Source organism: Scardinius erythrophthalmus (genome assembly GCF_964197995.2).
Source record: "Scardinius erythrophthalmus genome assembly, chromosome: 6".
NCBI lineage: Eukaryota > Metazoa > Chordata > Actinopteri > Cypriniformes > Leuciscidae > Scardinius > Scardinius erythrophthalmus.
In genome coordinates this window covers 21,177,774-21,202,399 of record NC_138226.1, presented here as the reverse complement: position 1 = coordinate 21,202,399, position 24,626 = coordinate 21,177,774, and the positions used below count along the sequence as shown (strand labels likewise).

The following is a 24,626-nucleotide window of genomic DNA, read 5'->3' as shown; positions in this document are numbered from 1 at the left end:
GAGAACTCCAGTCAATTTTAACATTGAGCTAATTTTTTTGTACATTTGGAGTGCTGTCAATACAGAGAACAACGACAAAAATCGGTGTTGCCTACACCGAGTTATTCTATTTTTAAAATTTGCACCCTATTGACTTCAATGGGGCAAGTAGTAAGCCTGCTTTTTAGCCTCTTAACATCCTTTAAGTGTCATTACAAGTGCACAGAAAATGTGAGTGATTCCTTCCGAGTGAACACGGGTGAATCTGACTGCAGTAGATGTTAGAGATATTAATAAAAATGAAGTTAATTCAGCCAGCGCTCATACCTCTGTTTACATCCTGTTTTCGGTGGAAGGCCGTAGTAATCGATTGTCGAGTTCACGCGCATAGGTTTAGTGCCTATGATCACGCGCGTGAACTCGACAATCGATTACTATGGCGCAAATTTTAAAAATAGAATAACTCGGTGTAGGCAACACCGATTTTTGTCGTTGTTCTCTGTATTGACAGCACTCCAAATGTACAAAAAAATGAGCTCAATGTTAAAATTGACCGGAGTTCTCCTTTAAATGTATAATTACACTGTAACATTGACACCTTAAAATAAAATGTGACTGAAATAATATATATTTTAAATTATTATCATTATTGTTATATCACCCTAATGTTAAAACCTATAATACATTTACTTTATAAATTAACAAAATTTACAATTTAAAATATCGTCCCTGTCAGGCAGAAACCTTGTATCTCCATATTTCGTCAGAATAATCTGTCTGTGGGTTTTGCAAATATTTAACCAACAAAAAGTATTAAACAGAGCTTGTGTTGTGACTAAACTTCATTTACCGTCAGTAAAACCTTGTGCAGTTTGGACTGTCTTTGCTTATTTGCAATGCAAGAGTAAAGGTATTTTGTTTAACTTTGTTAATATTAATTCTTGCAAACTAATAATTTTTATACGGTATATGCAAGGGGTCGGCAAACTACGGCATGCATGACAGCATTGTCTATGAACTTTCATTTTTGCGGTAGCTCTGTATATTTCTATGCCAGCGCTGTCAAAGAGTAATTAGCTTGTGAATTGGATTTACAGTACTTATTCTAGAGCATTGTAATGTTGGAGGCAGATCTCATAACAAATGCCACTAGACCAAGATTTAAAATGAGCGGTTCATTCATAAATCTGTAAGATCTTACCTTCATGCTCATTACCTTTCAGTGCTGTGGTCATTGTGTTCTGTCTGCTGGTTTGTATTTCCACAGCATGAAGGTAAGATCTTAAGGATTTATGAACGAACCGCTCGTTTTAAAATGTTCCCGGTCTACTGACATTTGTCATCTGCTTCAAACATTACAATGCTTATGATAACTTAACAGTAAATCCACTTCACCAGCTAATTACTCTTCGACAACGATGCCATAGAAATATACAGAGCTACCGCAAAAACGGAAGTTCAAAGACAAAATTCTAAAGAGGGCTGTGCGCTTGTTTCTCTGGCGCAGAAGGTCTATAGAGTGCGCGACAGTATAAGAAATCTTTGAAGTTCACTTAAATGCTCCATTTAAAATGACAAATAAATGCATACACTGTAAGCACTCCACAAGATATGTTTGATTTATACCATCTGGATGCTCAAAATTGATCGAATGAATGCACGTTTTAAACAGCTTATAAGTTAATCACTGTTCTGAACTAATGCGCTGCTTCATTGTAACGCACACACATACTGATAGTAGCTCCACATCACGTGTAGATCGTGCGCACACAGAAACATTCAGTAGAGCAGAAATGTATTGTCAACACTGTTCTGTGATTTTTGTCAATAAAATAGCTTATGAAAAGTTCTAGCATATATTTCTTAAAGGGATAGTTCACTTTGAAATTAAATTTTGGTATGTTTTAGCTTACCTCAAGGGCATCCAAGATGTAGGTGTCTTTTTTTCCGCAGTAGTTTCTATTTTGATATTTTTAGGTCAAACCGTTCTTGTCTGTCAGTCATATAATGCAGGTCGATGGTCACTGTCTCAAAGAGCATGCACAGAGTCCAAATTAAAACAATTCCCCATCGTGCAAATTAAACAATTCCCCATCGTAAGTACACATTGATGGCCTAAGACACGAAACGAGCAGTTTGTGTGAGAAAACAAATAGTATTAATATCGTTTTTAACTCTTATACACAGCCGCGTCCAAGTGATCTGAGGGCGCGCGCGCATCCTGGTGTGTGACGTGTACGCACACAGTCTGCGTACACGTCACACACCAGGATGCGTGCGCGCCCCCAGATCACTTGGACGTGGCTGTGTATAAGAGTTAAAAACGATATAAATAATGTTCGTTTTCTCACACAAACCGCTTTAAGACTTCGACAGAGAGAGGAATTTATTCTTTAGGCCGTGAATCTGTATTCTTTGCATGTCTTTTATTCCCTTTTTAAAGAAATGTGAAATGTCCTGGAAAATGGTCTCTGTAAAAGAATGGGAACCATTCAATACAAATCATATTTGTTCTGTCTTCATGCTGAAAAGCTTCTTGTTAGAAAGACAGAAATATCTTTTAAATGATCACATCACACTCCTGTCTATTTCCCTAAATCAAAATGACAAGACAACCATGATTCAATCACTTCAGAGGAGAGATGAATGATATTGCATCTAGCTCTGTAAGAAACAAATATGTGTTCCCGTTACACAGTGCTTAATAAATAATTGCCATTCAAAAATAGCAATTAAAAGGTGCTGTGACTGACACTGTATGTTCTAGAAAAACTGAAGTTGTACAGTCAATTACGTCAGTAAACGGTGATGGCACAACTAAAAGAGCATCATTCAGGTTTCTGCGCGGCTCTAACTACAAGTACATAGCTTTACTGCGCGCAAAACACTTAGCTGTAAGCACCAACCAATGAGAGTGATTTTGAACTTAAGAAAGCTGATTGGTCAAAAATATTTGTTGAGGGCCTATAGCAAAACATAGCCTCCAAATTCATTTACACGAACCTATGCTTACACTTTCTTTCTTCAAAATGTAATGCACTTGTGTCACGATACCACACACGGGAAACAGGGGATCCAATAGCAGTATGTTATTTTAATGGGCAATCCAAATCGTAGTCATCAGGTAGGGGTCACAATCCATATAATCAATCCAATAAACAAGAAACAAGAACAGGCTCGGAACAAAGTGAAAACAGACCTCAGAAGTGGTGGACATTAAACAAGGACTCCGTGACAAACACTGAAACAACCAGGGTATATATACACACAGAGAACTAACAATGAAACAGGGAACAGCTGGGAACAATGATGACATGGAACAGCTGAACACAATGAACACTCAGTGACAGACAGGAATTGTGGGGAATGCAGTTCATGAATGTGGATGACACCGTGGGGAAGAGGACCTCTAGTGGACACCAGGAATACACAAACCAGACACTGTGACATAACCCCCCCTCTACGGAGCGGATACCAGACGCTCCAAGAACACACTACAAAACAAAAAGTCCAGGAGGGAGGTGGACTGGTGGAGGATCAGGGGGAGGGATGGGGGGCCAGGTCCATGAAGGGGAACAGAAACAGGAGGTGATGACTTAGCCGGGGGCCAGGGCAAAGCAGACGGCCCCTCGGGCGGCCATGGCGAAGACGACCCATCGGGCGGCCAGGGCGGAGACAACAGTCCATCGGGCGGCAAGGGCGGAGACTTTCCCTCGGGCGGCCAGGGCGGAGAAAACCCCTCGGGCGGCCACGGCGGAGACTTTCCCTCGGGCGGCCAGGGCGGTGAAGACCCCTCGGGCGGCCAGGGCGAAGACGACCCATCGGGCGGCCACGGCGCAGGAACTGGAACAGACACCAATGGCTCTGGAACTGGAACTGGCACCAACGGCTCAGGCACTGGAACTGGTACCACCCGCTCAGGCACTGGAACTACTGGAACTGGCACCACCGGCTCAGGCACTGGAACTACTGGAACTGGCACCACCGGCTCAGGCACTGGAACTACTGGAACTGGCACCACCGGCTCAGGCACTGGAACTACTGGAACTGGCACCACCGGCTCAGGCACTGGAACTGGCACCACCGGCTCAGGCACTGGAACTGGCACCACCGGCTCAGGCACTGGAACTGGCACCACCGGCTCAGGCACTGGAACTGGCACCACAGGCTCAGGCACTGGAACTGGCACCACAGGCTCAGGTTCAGGAACAGACACAAACACAGACACAGACACAGACACAAACACAGACACAGACACAGACACAGACACAGACACAGGCTCAGGAACAGACACAGGCTCAGGAACAGGAACAGGCACAGGCTCAGGAACAGACACAGGCTCAGGAACAGACACTGGCTCAGGAACAGACACTGGCTCAGGAACAGACACTGGCTCCGGCTCAGGAACAGACACTGGCTCCGGCTCAGGAACAGACACTGGCTCCGGCTCAGGAACAGACACTGGCTCCGGCTCAGGAACAGACACTGGCTCCGGCTCAGGAACAGACACTGGCTCCGGCTCAGGAACAGACACTGGCTCCGGCTCAGGAACAGACACTGGCTCCGGCTCAGGAACAGACACTGGCTCCGGCTCAGGAACAGACACTGGCTCCGGCTCAGGAACAGACACTGGCTCCGGCTCAGGAACAGACACTGGCTCCGGCTCAGGAACAGACACTGGCTCCGGCTCAGGAACAGACACTGGCTCCGGCTCGGCAGCGGCCATCTTGTCCAAAGACCCAGGCTCGGCAAATGTGACGTGAACAGGCTCGGCGGCGGCCATCTTGTCCGAAGACACAGGCTCGGCGGCGGCCATCTTGTCCGAAGACACAGGCTCGGCGGCGGCCATCTTGTCCGAAGACACAGGCTCGGCGGCGGCCATCTTGTCCCCTCTCCGTCCGCGACGGCGAGACGGTGGCACCACTTGATCCTCCACCATCCCAGAGTCGAAGGGGGGCCATGGTGGAGAGCGGTGCTGGACTCCCCCTCGACCCACCAGTCCTCCGCGACCTCCACGGGTCCCACGGAAAACTACCAGGCGGGTTCCCCTAAACAAATCTCTCCTCTCCCGCTCGGCGGCCGGGGAAGAGAAGCCCGAAAACATACCGCTGGATCCTTCTGTGACGGAGTCCTTCTGTCACGATACCACACACGGGAAACAGGGGATCCAATAGCAGTATGTTATTTTAATGGGCAATCCAAATCGTAGTCATCAGGTAGGGGTCACAATCCATATAATCAATCCAATAAACAAGAAACAAGAACAGGCTCGGAACAAAGTGAAAACAGACCTCAGAAGTGGTGGACATTAAACAAGGACTCCGTGACAAACACTGAAACAACCAGGGTATATATACACACAGAGAACTAACAATGAAACAGGGAACAGCTGGGAACAATGATGACATGGAACAGCTGAACACAATGAACACTCAGTGACAGACAGGAATTGTGGGGAATGCAGTTCATGAATGTGGATGACACCGTGGGGAAGAGGACCTCTAGTGGACACCAGGAATACACAAACCAGACACTGTGACAACTTGTTAATGCCGGATTGTTTCAAAACAAATGCCGGAAAGCAAACATCCAAAATCTGATATTTTCGGAACAAGATCCGGTGGGATCTGGCTCAAATTAAGCACTGACGTTACACAGCTTAAGGCTGTCAGGTTGGGAGAAGGTCTGCCGAGGCCTCAGTTCAGTGATCTGGTGTCTGTACAGCCCTGTGGCACAGGGATCAATGAGGTGTTCACCTCACACTGCAGTAACCTTTTCACGCCTACGTGAGCTTCTGTCCTGCGGATGTGCTCTCTGTGTTTCTGTTGCTCTCTGTGGATCTGCGCTGGTGACATTTAGCCAGACCGCCTGCTGCCTTTGTGAGTTTAGCCTGTCTGGCTCTCAGCCTCCCCAATTCTCATGTAACCCTTCAGCTTGTTTCCTCTTTCTTTTTTGTTCTTCTTTTATTCGCTACCAGGTTTCTTAATTGCATCTCATTTTTTACACTCTTTTTGTATTTTCCATTAAGTTTTTCAACTGAGGTTTATACACACAATGTTTTGAATACACCATCTCTATGATGAGCATGTTTTAATCTCTGTATTAAACTTCTTTGCAATGTGTTTTTAGTGCAAAAATTCAAAAGTAAATATTTTAACCAAACATTTTATTACTTTTTGCTTGATGATTACAGAACAAGACATTTTTAGAGTCAATTAAACTTTTCTTGAAACTTGAATAGATTTTTTTTTAAAACCGTCCTGAATGCAAATTGTACATTTCTATGAGAAGTAGATTTTTAAAGGAGCTATCCTTTTCTTTTTTTTAAGGATAGTCTTGTACGGTATCTCTTACACTATCTTGTGATTGCGTGATTTTGGCCTCAGCAGTGTCATCTGAGTAGATGCAATCAGCTACAGTAGATATGCAATTGGGCCAGGCTGCATTGCCATTTGGTCATTCCCTGCTTGCATGTAAACCGATGCTTTGGCGTTCTCCCTTCTCTCACAGGGCAACGTGACCTTTTCCTGTTCGGAACCACAGCTGGTGGCCGCCACATTTCGGAGCTCCAGCAGCAGCTTCCTGTCGCTGCCAGCACCTGCACCATTCCTGGAGGGCCTTTCGGTGCGCCTGCAATTTCGCACCTGGAACCCTGATGGCCTGCTGCTGTCCAGTCCACTGATCTCTGGACAGGAGCCACGTTACCTGATTTTGCAGATCAGCAGTGGGCGCCTCCACCTCACACATCAGACGTCAACTCTGAAGATGTCAGAAGTGTCAGCTGGTGAGTAGACCCATCTCGGCTCTTCATAGCTTGTCTTTAAATCCCAGTTCTCTCAAAAATACAGTTTAGATACTTGCATTGAGAGAACTTTTGGGGCAAACCCTGCTGGAAAATCATCTTAAACCAGCCCAAGTTTGTTTGCTAGACTTAGTTGGTGTCCCAGCCTGGGGGGAATGTCCCAAAAGCGTCATTCGTTAACTATTGTCCGTCACTGGCAGCACAGTTCAACGAATCGGTGTTTCCCGAAACCATAATTCAAATTAACTTTCTCAAACAGCATCGCAAAACTTGTGTGATTGGAACTACAGCTCTCAACATGTGGTTAGAAGCATAGTTTCTTGTTAGTATGACCTGCTAGGACTAAAATAGATTAAAACAGAAAGCTAAAATGCAGTACATTCCTGTAAATAAAACAACAGGGAACAAAAATAGCAGAGTAATCCACAGATGCCATGTTCATTATTTTCAACAATAATAATCAGACATTATTTTGATCGCGAACCAAACCTAAGTAGAAGTTATTATTCCACCACCTGCGTGACGTCATAAACGACAATTCTATATTGTTGAACAAATGTGGTTAAAGCGACAGATGTGCGACAAAGTTAATTCCGTTTTGCGAAACAGTTGTGACTAGCTAGTTAATTTAAACTGATAAACCAGCTAAAAAACAGCTTGGCCAGGCTGGGAGACCAGTTTCAATCAGCTAAGACCAGCAAGGTGTTTCCCCCCCCCCCACCCCCCACGGATTAAGTATAATTTTACAACCAGACTTTGTTCTTTAAATGCTGGTAGCCTATATAAAAAACGATTAAAAACAGAAGTGTAGCATAAAAAACACTTATGATGCTAAATCATGTAATTGATATAGCATTTATTCTTTTTAACATTCATTCTTCAGCTCAGCAATTTAACATGCACCAGGCAAATTGTAAAAGGTATAAAGCTTCAGCAAGTGACACAGAAATGCAGCTGTGATCAAATGGTAGAGCTGTCACTTTTATCTAGGCATGACACACTCTAGCCACTGAAATTACTGCTTTGAAGGAGTCTAATTGGAAATGCTGCTCAGTTTCAGCAATTATGTGCACATAACGATCAAGAGTATAAATGTCTCTGTTTTTCATTTCAGCCAGCCTGGCAATGCAGAGGCATCCTATTACTTTCACAGCACAGAATGACACGCTTTTTCTATGGTCCTCTTCTCACCAATGAGATGCTTGAGCAAAACAAAACCATTTGTATGAAAGGCAACACTTACAGCTTATCTTGTCACCCAAAAAGGCAATAACGTCATTTTTGTTCACCGTTCTGGACAAAAGATCAAAGGACACACACATGCTGGTCTAAACAAGATTAGTGGCTGAGACCAACAGTTGTGTGTTTCAGTCTAGTGAGAAATCCTGATGTTCAACAACAATCGACACGCAGCATGGGGGAAGGAGGTCACTCTCCATCTGTTGTGCAGGGCCTGTCTGTTTTAAAGCTGCTGTTTTATCCTACCTGAAACCTTTTTTTTTTTTTTAGTCTAACTCTCGTCATAGGAGCATTGGCAGAAATAGAGAGTGTTGTAATTACCGGAATAGAAGAAGTGAAGCGCTTGAGCTCAAACGACAAACAGATGGCTGGCACAGGGGAGACTGTAGACACACAGTGGCCGCGCACAGCTTGGGCGCCCTTCACATATAATGGCCAGAATTAATTAAATCAAACCTCAAAGAGAATTTATCTTTTGGGAATGGGGGTCGAGGGGGCAGGTTTTTTATTTTGCCAGCAGATTAGCTTTCTTGGCACTTTGTATTGTGATATTGAGTTCTCTGTTTCATCATAGTTTTGTTTTGTGTGAGAGTTGACGGTTCATACTGATTGTTCCCTTGGATGACTTTATAGTATGTGTGTGGTTCGTTTAACATCATTGTAATGTGGTATCTTGTTTCACTTAAAGGTGTTTCATGGTCGTACACCCTTGGTGTGTTCCTTAAAACATGGCGATTTTGATTGACAGGTCAGAGGGTGAATGATGGTTTGTGGCATTCAGTGAGTCTCAATGCTAGAGGTCAGCAGATCATCATGACCCTGGACAGTGAGCCCGCATCCACCATCCAGCTGACCAACTACCTGGAACCAAAAGACAAACACTATTTTGGAGGTAAAAGAATATGCAAATATTTCCAGAAAGGACCAAAAAAGATCATTTCTGTTACAGATTCGACATTTGTATTCATAAAAACTCACAAAGTTAAAACATTTAAAATCAAACTGAATCAGATGATAAGCCAGTGTCATTTTAATATTATTTATATAATATTGTATTTATTAATAATTTGAATTATCTTTTATTTTTGTATTTTCATTTTAATTTTAGCTATTGTGCTGTTTTGTCTTTTTTATTAGATGTTGTTTTTATATTTCTATTCAGCTTAATTCATTTTTATTTCTTTTTAGTAGCTGTTGTAGTTCAAGTTAAACTTATTTTTTAAGAGTTATTTGCCAAGGCAGCATTTCTTATAATCTAATATTTGTATTTTATTTCAGCTTTATATCAATTACCAGAAACAATTATTTTTAAATAATTTTAGTTGTAGTTAACAATAACACTATCAAGAGCTAAAGATGAATTATGATAGATAAATGAAATTATGTATTAAATATTTTTTTTATGTATTCATTAATATAGATATAGATAGATATAGATATAATGATATATGGCAATCATAATGGTCCTAATTTTGCCTTTTGTGCATTTTGTTGGCATACATGAAACCATAGAATATAATGTGCAAAATTGGGAAGATATAAATGACATATTTCACACCTACAGTCAGATATATTTTCATCTATTCTTTCAGGATGTCCTGTATCCCAAAACAAATCCAGCTGCTTGAATCCCACGATGGCCTTTCAAGGCTGTGTCCGGCTCATCCTTGTCAACAACCAACCTGTCGATCTTCTGTCAGTCCAGCAAGGCCATCTAGGAAGCTACAGTCAGCTACAGTTTGACTTATGTGGCATTCGTGACAGGTGCAGTTGAACATATGCCTCATCCATATTTCTTTTGCTGTTTTACATTTGTCCACCAAAAAAATATCTATTGGATTTTATTTTATTCATGGCAACTTGGAAACTTGAACATATCAGAGCTGTTCTTTGTTATTAAGGCCTCAGGTTGTGCTGTCTGAGCTATTGGCAGAGCCCTAATTAGAAATGGAGGAAGTTCATTTGTAATCAAGGTTGTGGCCCACTAACAAGCTCAGTGCTGCGTTCTGCACTTCTTCTCATTACTGCATACTGGAATCAAAGCCCTCATCGACCATGAGCCGCATGACCCCTGCTGTCCCCAGGTCTACAGGCCTCCTGTTTGGAGAATGGGGGATTTCTCTTGTCTCCTTGTTAAGTTTCTTTTGAGTAAACAAGATAAATGCCAACAATGGATGGTGGGATCTTTAGTTATAGATCTGTAGAAGATGAAGGGGATATACACTTATGTACAAATGTTTGGGGTCGGTAAGATTTTGTTATTTTTTTTTTTTTGATAAATGTCTCTTATGCTCACCAAGGCTACATTTATTTGAAATACAAAAATAGAGTAAAACATTAGTATTGTGAAATATTATTGCAATTTAAAATAACTGTTTTCTATTTTAATATCAATCAACTTTATTCAAGACACAAGGTCCATAGAGACAACACAGTACAGATACATATATAAATATAAAACAATGCAAAACATTTAAGAATGATGCAGATGAGGCATCATTAAAACATATACAGGCTTCGGGTCCAATGTTTCCAAAAGCAAGATGTGTACCTTGTGTCACTCTTAGAAACATCAGCTATGGACACAATGATCATATTCTTAGACCCTGTCAGTCTGCACATGAATCTATACATAAAATATATGTAAAAGGGTATTAATAATAAATGATCAGTGTTGAAAACAGTTGTTCTGCAATATATTTACTGTCACATTTGATCAATTTAATCTGAAAACCTAAAGTTATAAATAAAATCAGTTCTTCCACTGGACACAAAATTAATTTATTAAGTATGATGAAATATATAAACTACATAAATGTATATTGATGCCAATAACTCACACGCTGATGACGTGTAATGTCTGCGCAAACGGTGTGTGAGGGTATGTAAAAACATACGTTGGCAGGTAGGACATCTCATCGTAGCCCTCGGAACAAGGTCTGTGATTGGAAGAACATTTTATGGTCCTACGCCTTCCACAGACAATGTAAATACATATAATATACCTCGTTCCAAATTATAATGAAAATTGGAATTAAGTGTCATAAACATTTAAATATTTAGTTTTTTAATCAAACTCATGGATGGTATTGTGTCTCCGGGCTCTTTGGATCACTGAAATAAATCTCAGACACCTGTGATAATTAGTTTGCCAGGTGAGCCCAATTAAAGGAAAACTACTTAAAAGGATTAGTTCACCTCAAAATGAAAATTTCCTGATAATTTACTCACCCCAATGCCATCTAAGATGTCCATGTCTTTCTTTCTTCTGTGGAAAATACATTTTTTTTTGAGGAAAACATTTCAGGATTTTTCAACACACAATGGACTTCAATGGCAACCAGAATGTTGAAGTTCAAATCAATGCAGTTTCAAAGGGCTCTGAAGTGCTTCAAAGGGCTCTGCACAATCCCAGTTGAGGAATGGGGTCTTATCTAGCGAAACGATCTGTCATTTAAACAAAACAAAAAATGCTGCAACGCGCCACGCATTGCTTCATCACGTTGGAAAGGTCATGAGTCACGTCATCTTATTATTTGTCTATTTGTCTGTGTACTCCGGTTCAAAAAGTTAGAGAAGGGTGAAAAATTCCATCTCATTTTCTCTTCCAACTTCAAAATCGTCCGACATCTTTGTTTTAATTTATTATTATTATTTTCTTCTTTTTTTTCCGTGACCTTTCCAACGTGATGACGTAATACGTGGCGCGTCGCAGACCAGCACAAGACGAACAATTGTGGTTAAAAAGTATATAATCTTTTATTTTTTTTAGAAAATGACCGATCGTTTCGCCAGACAAGACCCTTATTTCTCGACTTGGATTGTGCAGAGCCCTTTGACGCACTTCAAAGCCCTTTGAAACGGCATTGATTTGAACTTCAACATTCTGGTTGCCATTGAAGTCCATTGTGTGGAGAAAAATCCTGAAATGTTTTCCTCAAAATACTTAATTATTTTCTACTGAAGAAAGAAAGAAAGAAAGACATGAACATTGCATTGGGGTGAGTAAATTATCAGGAAATTTATATTTTGAGGTGAACTAAAACCTTAAAGGAGGATGTTCCACATTATTAAGCAGGCCACAGGTTTCAAGCAATATAAGAAAGAAAAAATGATCTCTCTGCTGCGGAAAAGCGTCAAATAGTGCAATGCCTTAGACAAGGTATGAAAACATTAGATATTTCATGAAAACTTAAGTTTGATCATCGTACTGTAAAGAGATTTGTGGCTGATTCAGAGCACAGACGGGTTTGTGCAGATAAAGGCATAATGAGGAAGGTTACTGCCAGACAAATTCAGTGGATTAAGAGAGCAGCTGCTAAAATGCCATTACAAAGCAGCAAACAGGTATTTGCTGGTGCCTCTGGAGTCCTGTGAACCTCAAGGTGTAGGATCCTCCAGAGGCTTGCAGTTGTGCATAAACCAACTATCGACCACCTCTAACCAGTGCTCACAAGCAGAAACGGTTGCAGTGGGCCCAGAAATACATGAAGACTTGTTTACTGATGAGTACCGTGCAACCCTGGATGGTCCAGATGGATGGAGTAGTGGATGGTTGGCGGATGGCCACCATGTCCCAAAAAGGCTGCGATGTCAGCAAGGAGGTAGTGGAGACCGGAATCATGAGGAGAGAGCTGGTAGGCCCCTTTAGGGTACCTATAGAGAACCGTGCCTTCCATAGCAAAATAATCTTCAATAATCTTCAATCTTCATCTTCATGTTCATCTTCACACAAATAAAGCCCGACCCTACCCGAGCCCGAGCACGTTGTGTCCGAGCTCAGCCCGGCGCGACACGTTCACTGTAATTATGAGCCCGAGCCCGATTTAAACCCGACCATTTTTAATATGTGGGCCATTATAACCAGGGGCGGCGCCAGAATTTTTTTTAACGCAGGTGCTGCTGTGCTAGATCATTTAGGCTACAGGGGAGAGCTGCGCAGTTATATATATTATATAAATACTATTAATAAATGAGCAAAAATTGGCCACTCAATATTAAATATTCAATTATTTTAATTATCACAATTAAAGTTTTAATTTTATTAAACTGAACAAGCACAACATTCAGCATTCAATCAAATATTCTTAAAGATTAATTATTATTAATGATTAATTGTTATTTCAACTGTTATTTCACCATAATGTGTATGAGCAACAAGCAAGATGTGCATTTGTAAATTCGGTGACAGCGTGTTAAGAGTTTCAAATGGCGTGGCGCGCCAGCGCCTCCATGTCATGATTATATTGTCTGCTATATTGCTTTTTATGTATTAAATCCAGCCAATTGGTTGATGAAAAATGTATTAAAATTCAGATACAATTTATACTAAACGAAATTAACTTTAAAGAAAAGCTTTCTTCGAAACAAAACTTAACAAACTTGAAACTAAATGTGTTTATTTAATGGCTAAAACATGTAGGCTACTACAGACTCTCTTTTTGTACAAATTGCAGCACATTCATTTAATTCTGAATTTTGCACATGTAAGTTGAAAGGCATTTGTTTGTGCATAGTAAAACATATCTGTAATATTTATCAAGTTCATAATTGTGCGTGCATTTATTAATTATTATCTTAATGAATAATGCGACAAGGAAGAAGCATGTAAACTGCGTTGTTTGTTTATTCAGAAATAATTGAATGGATCGGAAAAGTAACAAAAGAGGACATTGAGGGCTGAGGCTGACTACTAAGATGTAGTTTTAGTTAAGATGTGTTTGATTGAAATAGCTTTTGATTTCAGTGAATATGACCTCCCAATACTGCAAATTCAACAAATGACCATTTTCAGTTCTTTACAACCTATAAAATGTTTTCAAACTCCGTTGTGCATAATAATCTGAAACAGTGCATTTTGAGTTTTTTTTTTTTTTTTTTAAATACTGTTTTTGTTGGGTGGTTTGTTCAATGAAATTCGACTTAAACCCTAATGGTAATTTTTGAAATTATACTGACTGTTATTTGCATCGACTATTTAGGAAAATCAGTGTAAAATATAATTTGCATAATAATTTGGAACGTGGTGTACATTTAGACCACTTAACTTAGTGATTGCTATCAGGATGTGAAGAGACTGTCAACCAGCATATCACCTACCCTGCCTTCAACCAGATCACCGTACTAGCTTTAATTCAGTCTCTCAGTATGTTTTCATTTGGCGGCAGGGACGTGTCCCTCTGGCTTGTCTGTACAGTGGGATTTTATTAATAGTGAACTTGTGTGAACATGACAAGACCCCTCCATCAGTGGCAAGTCTAAATCATTCATGAGCAGCTGTCATAGTCTGAGAGGCTCCGCTGTGAGCTATGTGACAGTTTTTGTGAGCCTGCCAGAGGGCGAATGCTCCCGGCTGCTAGACTGAACCTTTCCTCCGTCTCTGCCCCCTCTGTATGCAGCCTCAGACTGTCTCTGATAATCGTGTGCCAAAATAGCTGACCCCTGCAATGCTTTGCCCTCTTTGGGGTTTTGGATATTGTCAAAGAGAGCTTCTCCATGGAGACAAATTTGTTTAGTTTTTTTCCCTTTTGTGAAGCACTTACATTTTTTGAACTTAATGAAGCCTCAGTGGAAGACATCCATTTCTTTATTTTAATGATGTAGTCGTATTTTGTCTGAAGGTGGTGACACATGGGAAGCCGATTCAGGGTGAGAGATCTGCAAATGAGCAAACTAACTAAAAGTGGCAATGTTGTAACTTTAATTCTGTTTTGATTTATACAGTAAATAATATTCAAGTATAGTTAATATATATATATATAATGCATATTTATAAAGTAATTTCCCCCTCCCCCTACCTAATACCTTGGGGTATTGTTTTTGCTAGTAACGTAAAGTTTAGTTCAGGGGTTTTCAAACTGAACTCACAAGTAATTTTAATGCCTTTATTCTATTGACAGCATTTTTTAAAGTTAATCTTGAATATGCTGTTAATTTAATATATTTAATAACTAAATGTGTTAAATACTATAGAAATGTCCATCCATTGTCCAAACTGCTTGTAAGGTCCTGGGGATTTTGTTTTTAATAAGAAGTATCACTAAATATAATTTTTTTCACATAGTTTAAATAGTAATCTATACTAGTACTGATTTTAGTAAGTAATCATTTTATGCATGAAAGTACACTACCATTCAAAGTTTGGGGTCGGGAAGATTTTTAAAGGTTTTTGAAATGTTCAGGGTACATTTATTTGATCAAAAATACAGTAAACACATTAATATTGTGAAATATTGCTACAATTTAAAATAAATGTTGTTTATTCCTGTTATGGCAAAGCTGAATTTTCAGCAGCCATTTCTCCAGTTTTCATTTATCATCAGAGTTCAAAACGGTTGTGCTGCTTTCAAAAGAACACAGTACATTTTCATTAGATTTTTTTGTAACAATGTCAAAGTTTTTACTGTCACTTTTGATCAACTTAATGAATCCTTGATGAATAAAAGTATTAATTAAAAAAATGTAATTCTTGGCATCAGTTTGGAAACCCTCAAAATTCCTAAACATTGCTGTTCATGTCCCATTGATAATAAGGTCATTAATTCTCTTGTCACAATTATCTTTTAATTCCCATTTTGATGTATGTGTTAGTTCTTTGATTTATGTATCTATATTACAGTTATTGCATTAAATTGCTAATAATATTAATGATATTCTAAATTTTTAATGTTACTGAAGTATTAAAGTGACCGTTATGTGACTTAATGGGACTTATATGACCAGTTAAAGACCAGTTAAAGAGAATGACTGTCCATCATTCATTGAAAACGCACATAGTGTCCTGTTTTTTCCACATCACAAACCTAACAACAAATTTTCAGGTCATCGACTTTTACTTTAGACAATGTCCCCTTACTAGCAACCTCTCGCTAAAATTTCACTGGGCGGTTTATTGCTCCAGAGCAGTTCTGCACGTTGGTTGGCATAATTTTATGGTCCAGCAAAGCCCTTTTCCAAGCATGACTAGAAATAGCACCGAGGTAATGAAATCATCACCTGAAACAGTATCCAGCCTGCAGTTGACTCTCCCTGTAGTGGTTAATGGCTGTTTGAATGGCTGTATTGCACGTGGAGGCCTCGTAAAGTGGGCTCTTCAGGGACCAGACGTGCAAACTGAGCTCTGTGAAATAATATATGCAGGCTAAAAGGCTGGTAATTGTGAAAGTTAAGCAGACAAATTAATGCGCTATTAATCAACACATCTCCTGAAAGCATATCAGTTTTTTGCATGTCTCTGTGTTAGTTTATCGAAAGCCATTGCAATAAAACAACAGTCAGGAAGAATTCTAGGGCTCGTTTAGCACTGCTACTGGGGAAAACAGAAAGGATGAAATGAGCTGAAATTGGCTTAATCAAATCCTAAACATTTTTATTTTGTAAATTAATGTTCATCTACAGTATTTTTTAAATAGTATATGCTGGGTTAAAATGACATTTATTGTTATCCAATATTACACTGAATGCTTCTACTGAGTAAGCTTTGAGCTTTTGTTTAGTTTTTTGCTCTCTCATTTGTAAAATGTTTCCTTTGTTACAGATTATAAACCTCAGTGCTTTTCATAGAAAAGCAAATACATTCTTGAAAATGAAATTCATTTTCTCCAGTCAAGCGACAATCACATCAGCCCTGTCTCTGATACTCTCCTCACAAAAATCAAAATATTAATTTTACCCTCTCTAAATTAGATCCAGCTGCACTTAAATATTCCGTCAAACGCCCAACTATTCTCTTGATTTAACAGACTGGTCGATGCCGTCTGAGTGGCGAGGCCACATTAAGGTCTTTTTCAATGCCGGCGACAACTTAATTGTATACTGACATAAAATAGATTTTGACTTGAAATGGACATGTAGCAGGTTCTCTGTCGACTGACAACTTTTATTCGATATGAGCCTGTTAAAAATAAATGCTGACTGCTGTTTAAATTAAGTCTGCATTGTAACTTTTGGTCACACTGAGTTTGTTCTCATTCTTTTCACAGTATATTTGTATTGTACTAAATGTTTGTGTGTCTCTTTATACAGTTTGTTTCTTCCATTTCCCTGACAGGTGTCTGTATAATTTCTGTGAGCATGGCAGCCAGTGTTCCCAGACGTGGTCTTCTTTCACCTGTGACTGCACTGGTACAGGATACAGTGGAGCTACGTGCCATAACTGTAGGTCTGCACAATGGATTCCTACATTTCAAACACACTGTCTATTTATTATGTGAGATTTAATGTTCACACAACATTTCTGGGCATTTTTTTTTTTTTACAACACCTATCTTTTTTAAACTAAATAGTAACAATTAGTGGGTCACATATCAAAGTTTCCTTTGGGTATTTGAATTAGAGCTTATGCTTTGAAAACATGCACACGATCCAGAAATTAACATGACATATATGGACATTATCAAATACATTGTATTTGAAGATCCCTGTTTTTCCTCAAAGTCTGTTTTTAGCAGGAATCATCTTTAGATAATGTCTGTTAAAAGTGCATACATCTAGACAGCACAGAAGATTCAAACGATAGTCTTGATCTTGTTTATTAAATGTTTCAGGTGCTTTAATGAAATCTTTTGTTCTCTGTTTGCGTTCCTAGCCGTCTACGAAGCTTCATGTGAACACTACAGGCTTGCAGGAAGCACTTCTGGATATTTCTCTGTAGATCCTGACGGAAGTGGCCCTCTTAATCCCATTCAGGTCTACTGCAATATTACAGGTCAGTTATTCCTGTCCTCACCCCATCTCAAATGTTTTATTTGACAAAACTGTTATATATTTCCCACGTGTTTTACAAGCACTACATTTTAAAGAGGGTTTGAAATTAACACCCGCCAACCCACCAAATGCAGGTGAAAATCAGGTGATACCCAGTTAATTAATCAGATTAATACACTCGGGTGACAGGCGGGTAATACACTCGCTAGCCAATTTGGTGGCTTATGATTCAAAGATTATGCCCTCGAACCAGGAGTTTCCAACATTAGCAAAACAAACTGTAAAGAGGGTCACACTCTGGACAAGAAGCATCATGTCTTTAAAACATTAAATTACATTATCAATAGCTTTGGGACAAATATTTGTGACTAGGCCTGAAGATTGTGCATTTTTTCAGTATTCTGGCTTGAAAAATGCTTCATATGAAATATGATAATATACATTTTCTGTTTACACAGTTGTTTTTTCAAACACTTAAATTCAAACTCATTGTTGAAGTGAGCTTTCTGTATATTCACTGCTGCCTTGAACTTAAGAAGACAAATAGCCTACTGAATGACTCGTCCTGTGTGCGTATTGAATGGATGTCAAGGGAAGAGAGGCTTTAATACACAGTGAATTCAGTTCACTGACTTTTGTGAGGAAACTGCTGCTGATCACTTTATGAATTGACAGCCTGTCAAGGCTAATCTTTTGCTATTAAAGATTAAATCTGGAGTGAGCTGTATTTGGAAATTACAATGAAAAATGCGGTTTTATAAGAGAAGTCACTGAGAATTTTGTTTTTATTTCTATTTTATATTATTTGTATGGGTTCTGCAAACAGTGATTGGATGTTGTAAAACTGCAAGCCATTCAAGGATTCAGAATTCCTATAATTAAATCTAAGCAGTAGCCTAATTTTGATAGTCTGGTTTATTTCTGAAATTTTTGTTTTGTTTAGCAGAAGTTTTGAATGGCCGGTAACTTAATAATTTATTAGCCAAATTCCCTGATTATGAAATAAAATAAATTACATTTTAATCACATACAACATAAAATACACCCCAAACTTGATATAATATACAGTTTTACTAAATGCTAAAGGTACCACAACAATATGCTTAAAACGGCACCATTTTCAAAACGATCCCCATTCTCACAGATCCGCAAAAATGACTAAAGCACTGCATTCTGCTGCCAGGCTATTAGATGGCGATGAATCGCTATAGATTAATCACATAATGTGCATGACATCATTGTTTTCAGAGATTTCCGTTTTTTTTTTTTGTTTTTTTTACACTGAGACCGTTTTCAAAAAAACTTGCACTTTGAAACCCGTTTTCAAAAGTTTGCGTTTTCAGGCACCCAAAACGCCCGTTGTCGTGTAAATGAACGGCCAAAACACATAAAAAGTTTGACGTTTTTAATTGAAAACTGTGTTTTGTAAACAGCCCCTCAATGCTTCTTCAAGATTTGAACTTGAGACTACTAAGACATTACCAATAATCTTTTGAATAATTTCTCTGCATCTTTGAGTATTTTATTATATATATTTTATATATATTTTTATTATAATAATAGTTTATTCATATATACTTAAATACATGATACACACGCACAAAATATAATCAGTTAAAATAAAACATTTTAACTGATTATATTTTGTGCGTGTGTATCATGTATTTAAGTATATATGAATAAACTATTATTATTTATAAACCGAATCATTATTCTGTGATACTTGTACATTTATATCACTGCATTTGTTGGAAAGACACTAGGGGCCAGATTTACTAAACGGCAACTTAGCGGGAGACAGATGGGAGTGGAAAGGTCTGTGGGTGATCTACTGACAATGCACTAATTAAAGAGCACAGACACAGCAGCTCATTTCCATTAATCGCCGCCATGTACACACATTTTCATTGCTAAGTTTTCACTACATTAAAATCCTAACAGTAGTTTTTTAGAGAGGGTTTGTGCTGGCACAACGTATTAGTAAATTTGGCCCTATCTCCTATTTTTTTAAATTGTATATAAAAAAACACAAATTTGTTTTGTCAAATTTTGCAGGGAACAAAGTGTGGACGGTGGTTCGTCACAACAGCTCGAATGCAGTCAGAGTACGAGGCTCTACACAGCAGAAGCCACATGTCGAATGGTTCAATTATAGCGCCTCATCTGAACAGCTGAAGGCCCTGGTGTCTCTGTCAGAACACTGTGAGCAGAGAGTCACCTACCACTGTAGAAGGTCACGGCTCTTTAACCCCTGGGGTAAGTGCTGGTTTTAGTCTCTCAGGTCCTGTTTATACCTGGCATTAAGATGCGTTTTGGTCGAGTAGATGAGGGAAACACATTCCCGGTTACACCTGGTGTTTTAATCCGTCTCTTTTGTCCACTTTCAACCACTTCTGTCCTGATTTCTTCAAGGTGAGGGTCTATGGGCCGGTAAATGATTTTTTCCCCCAGATCTTTCAATGTAATCGACAAAATAAGCTCATGCGATTTACATATGAACGCGCCCGGAGATGACGGAAAACATACAGAGAGCATCAGCTTTTGTTTCTGCTCTGACAGCCGCAAGACCACAACGAACGCAGTGAGTGTGTGTTAGAAATCAGTAATAGTGAGAGAATGTTATGCTTGGTACGTTTTCATCTTCAAACCAAACTTTGGTCTTCAACCAACAAAGTTTAAATCCTGCCTGACTAGCACGCTTCCCATAATGTTCATGCGTTAAGTCAGTAGGCGGAGAGTAGGCGGTCTTTTGTGGCTGTTCAAACACATTCGACCACATGAGAGTCGAAACCATGAAAGTAATCCGGTCGAATGTGGTTTCGACTACCTCTGGAAGTGGTCGAAAGTGGACAAGCTCAAAAAGTTTTAGACCCTGTTTACTTTTGTATTTAGCGTCGTCCACTTGTGATCCGATCGACCAAAACACATCTTAATACGAGGTGTAAACAGGGCCTCAGTGTTTCCGTATGCATCAATGTTGTTGAAAGAACAATCAGTGCTAGATATAATAGATTGATTTTGTCAGTTACTTTAGCTTAAGCTAATAGCAATAATGTTTCTTTCCTCTCTTTATTCTTTCTGAATTATGATGTAACATGAATCAAAATTAGACATGCCACTCTTGAAGAGAATTTTGCATGAATACATTTTGGTCTGCCAAAGCATCATGAGAAAGTAAAAGTGCATGACTTGATAATATTGGCATGCAAAAATGCTTCATTAGCATCTCACCAAACGTATGTGAGAGAGGTCATAATGGTCATCCAGTGTCTGCAGGGAGGAAGAGAGAGATTTTGGAAAGCTGTTATTTCAGTTTGGGCAGCTCTTAGAGGGAGTCATGTGCAGTTTTCCTCAGTTAATGAAAAATTGATGCATCTCAGTTCCCATGAGACAGATATCATATCACTCCAGACTATAAACAAGAATATTATTCCCTACCTATTGTATCATAAAATAGATGTTTTTTTTTTCTTTCTTCTGGTCCAGCTGTCTTGAATGAAAAGCATAATTTGTTTTATTGCTTTTGAAATAGTAGTTTTCTCTCTGTCCCTCTCTTGCTATTAAAAGTGTGATATCTTAGTTACAAGTCAGCTAAGTAGGCAAATGCCTAAGTAACACAAGTTGCTTTCTTTTCCCATTTATTGACTGACAGCTCTCCAGTCCCCATGTTGAGAGAAATCGGGAGTAGAGGCATTTGGTTCGCTGTGTAAACATTATGGCTATTGTAGTTCTAGACTAAATATAGACTAAAAGCGAACATTACTTCACATTTGTGTTGTTTTATTTTTAATTGCTAAAGTAAGAGTGTTGAACTTTCTTCTCTTGCGTCATATTCTTCTGCAATCCAGAATGGTAGCACAGCAGAAAGGTTTGTTTGAGCTGCGGCCTCTACTGTACAGGCGTGAATTTTCACTTCTGGTGTGAAAGGGCCTTTACATTTGCCAAAAATATAACTTTTGTTCTGTTTGATATTAAAAACAAACAAACAAGCAAGCCCAGCCCAGGTGAAAAAAAGTAAAGCATCACTTTCCATAAAGAGTAAGTAATGCAATTAGCAATTTAGATAGCAACACAATATTGTAACACATTACTTTTAAAATTAACTTTCCCCAGCACTTATTTACATATGTGAAGAATAAAAAAACACTTTAAATTAAACTGAAATGGATAATTATATGAGTTGAACATTCCGTTTAAATATTTCTTAACAGATACAAAAAAAGATTGAATTTTTAAGATGTAATAGAGTTATGTTGGAAGTTTTATTATTAGTAGTACAGTAGTAGTGTATTTCATGATGAAAATGCTCTGTTTGATATCTAAATTACATATAGCAGTAAAATATTAATGTTAAAGGCTTAAAAATACAATTTCTTGCTTGTTTTCTGTCATATTTGTTTAACACATTTAAAATATTTATTTTGAGGATTGTTGTCTTGACAAAGGTTTTCATTTCATTTTAATGGAGTGGGTGAATTATTATGGTGTAACGTAATTATCGTGGCATAATATCGTGGGAGTGTTTCTCACTCACATTCAGGAGGCAGGTCTCAATAGATTTGATCAAATGCTGAAATGTACATGAGATAGCCCAGAAGTAGTTTTATTTAAGTAACAGATGTCTTGTAGTTCATAAGCTAGCAGAGAATGAAAGAATATCCATATATTTATTTTCAGCCTGGCAGTCATCCCAGTCTGAAACTATAATTATTGCCCAGATTAAATTCCACTTGGCGTTAATATGCAGTGCAGACCAAAGATTTATTGGAAGTCATTATTACAGTACCACACCTTATCACAAGTGTTCTGATTTAGTGTGCTAAATTAAACTGTCAGTTTAAAGATCTGTCAGTTCTTCCAAGTCTATACTTGAGACTGCAAACTCTTTTTTTTTTTTTACACAAATGGGGTATCATATTCCCCAGTCACTGTTATCAAGTAATTATTGTCACTTTTACTGCCACCTTTCCTCTCAGTTTTAACAAATGTGTTTCCATTTTAATTTCTGAATGTGTGGACCACAGTAGGGAAGATCATACATAATTGTTTTAGTTTTTTTGGCATAGTTTTGATTTGCTTATTGAAATTTTACCTTAACATCTTTGATATATCACTACCTATGTCAATAAAATGTATAACATAATTAAGTCATGTGATGTTACATTTATAATGCCTAGGCTGCATAGGCTAGTTGTAAGTGGGGTAACAGTAAGCAAAAAACACTATAATGTCAATGTGTGAATTGGTCAATTGCATATGAAATTATGTCTCTATAGCCCACATTATTATTTAACACGCTAAAAAAAAGTTTTGTTTTGTCCTTGTGTTTTAATATTTGTGCCTATTACCGAAAATATGCATGAAACTGTCTATTATTTTGGGAGGAGGTAGAGGACTGAATTATACAGGTCTTAAATGGAAACAATGAGTTTGTTGTGCATTAATTAAATATTGATGTTAAATTTTTTGAGCCTTACATTTATACAGGTTCTCTATTACTTGAATAAATCTGGTGTTGTTGCAGATGGCACCCCTCTGTCCTGGTGGGTGGACCGCAGAGGAGAGAAGAGGACCTACTGGGATGGATTCCAGCCAGGGGTGCAGCAGTGCTCCTGCGGTCTGGAAGAGAACTGTGTCGACATGAACTACTTTTGCAACTGTGATGCAGACAGAATGTCATGGTAACAAGGCAAATGCAACTCATTATGTCTGTTAGATTAGAGATGATGGACCTTACTTTTACTAACACTAGGTCTCATTCACTGATAATTGCGCACAAGATGCGTAATTATGTGCACAGACAAAGCTCAAAACCTGATGAAAAACAGTAAACACCTTTTATATAAGCCTAGACTACTTTTATTTAGAATTGATGCCAGATCCGTTTTTTTTTTTTTTTTTTTTTTTACTCTGAAATAAGACTTATTTTTGGGTCACTAATTTATTACATTTATTAATTATTATATAAATATTATATTTTAAATATTTATTTTTTAAGTTTTACTTATTTGTTTAAACTATAGTAAAAGAGTAATATTGGGAATTGTTGTTTTCAATTTTAATATATTTTAAAATTTTATTTATGTGATGCAAAGCTGAATTTTCAGCATCATTACTCCAGTCTTCAGTGTCACATGATCCTTCAGAAATCATTCTAATATGCTGATTTGATGCTCAAGAAACATTTTTATTTTTATTATCTCATTTGAAAAGTTAGCAGTTGTACTGCTAAATATTTTTGTAGACACTGTGATACATTTTTTCAGGATTCTTTGATGACTAGAAGATTCAAAAGAACAGCATTTATTTAAAATTTGTATACATTCTTTACTGACACGTTTGATCAATTTAATGCATCCTTGCTAAATAAAAGTATTAATTTCTCTCAAAAAATAAAATCTTACCTACCCAAAATTTTGAACTGTAGTGTATATCTAATATATCCATGATTCATATGTTTATTCTAAAACGCATCATAAATATAGAGTAGATTGATGATTTTTGCATGCTTTCTGCATTAAACATTTTACCCACATGTATATGCATAGGCTACCGTATGAAGGATAAGTGAATGCGAACCATTGACTATTTGTGTGCAGTCTTTTTATTTTTATTTTATTTTTTTCAAAATCCTGTCTCTTTGGACTTGTTGCCTTATGCATCTATTGATAGGACTGTTTTGAATTTGTGCTTTTGTTTACAGGGAGAATGACACTGGTGTCCTCTCATATAAGGAGCACTTGCCAGTGCAGGAGATTGTGATTGGAGATACTTACAGACTAGGCTCTGAAGCCATGTATGTCGTAGGACCCCTGCAGTGCTCTGGTGACAGTACGTGAACTGAACTGATCTGTTCTGCTGTTGTCAAACATGACAGGGTTTGATGTTTGAAAGAGAATAA

The 24,626-nt window shown here is 38.3% G+C and overlaps 1 protein-coding gene across 1 annotated transcript in view; it reads left to right on the top strand.

Moving 5' to 3' along the window:
• The window catches only part of cntnap5a (contactin associated protein family member 5a), a gene marked incomplete at both ends in the record, with an annotated part of 81,467 nt that overhangs the window by 45,885 nt on the left and 10,956 nt on the right, over nt 1–24,626 (top strand). Inside the window, 8 exons of the mRNA XM_081367752.1 lie at nt 6,490–6,763; nt 8,769–8,912; nt 9,613–9,784; nt 17,070–17,176; nt 17,607–17,726; nt 19,781–19,981; nt 23,250–23,406; nt 24,429–24,556. Coding sequence (XP_081223878.1) covers nt 6,490–6,763; nt 8,769–8,912; nt 9,613–9,784; nt 17,070–17,176; nt 17,607–17,726; nt 19,781–19,981; nt 23,250–23,406; nt 24,429–24,556 — 1,303 coding nt within the window. The remainder of the gene's footprint in view (nt 1–6,489; nt 6,764–8,768; nt 8,913–9,612; nt 9,785–17,069; nt 17,177–17,606; nt 17,727–19,780; nt 19,982–23,249; nt 23,407–24,428; nt 24,557–24,626) is intronic.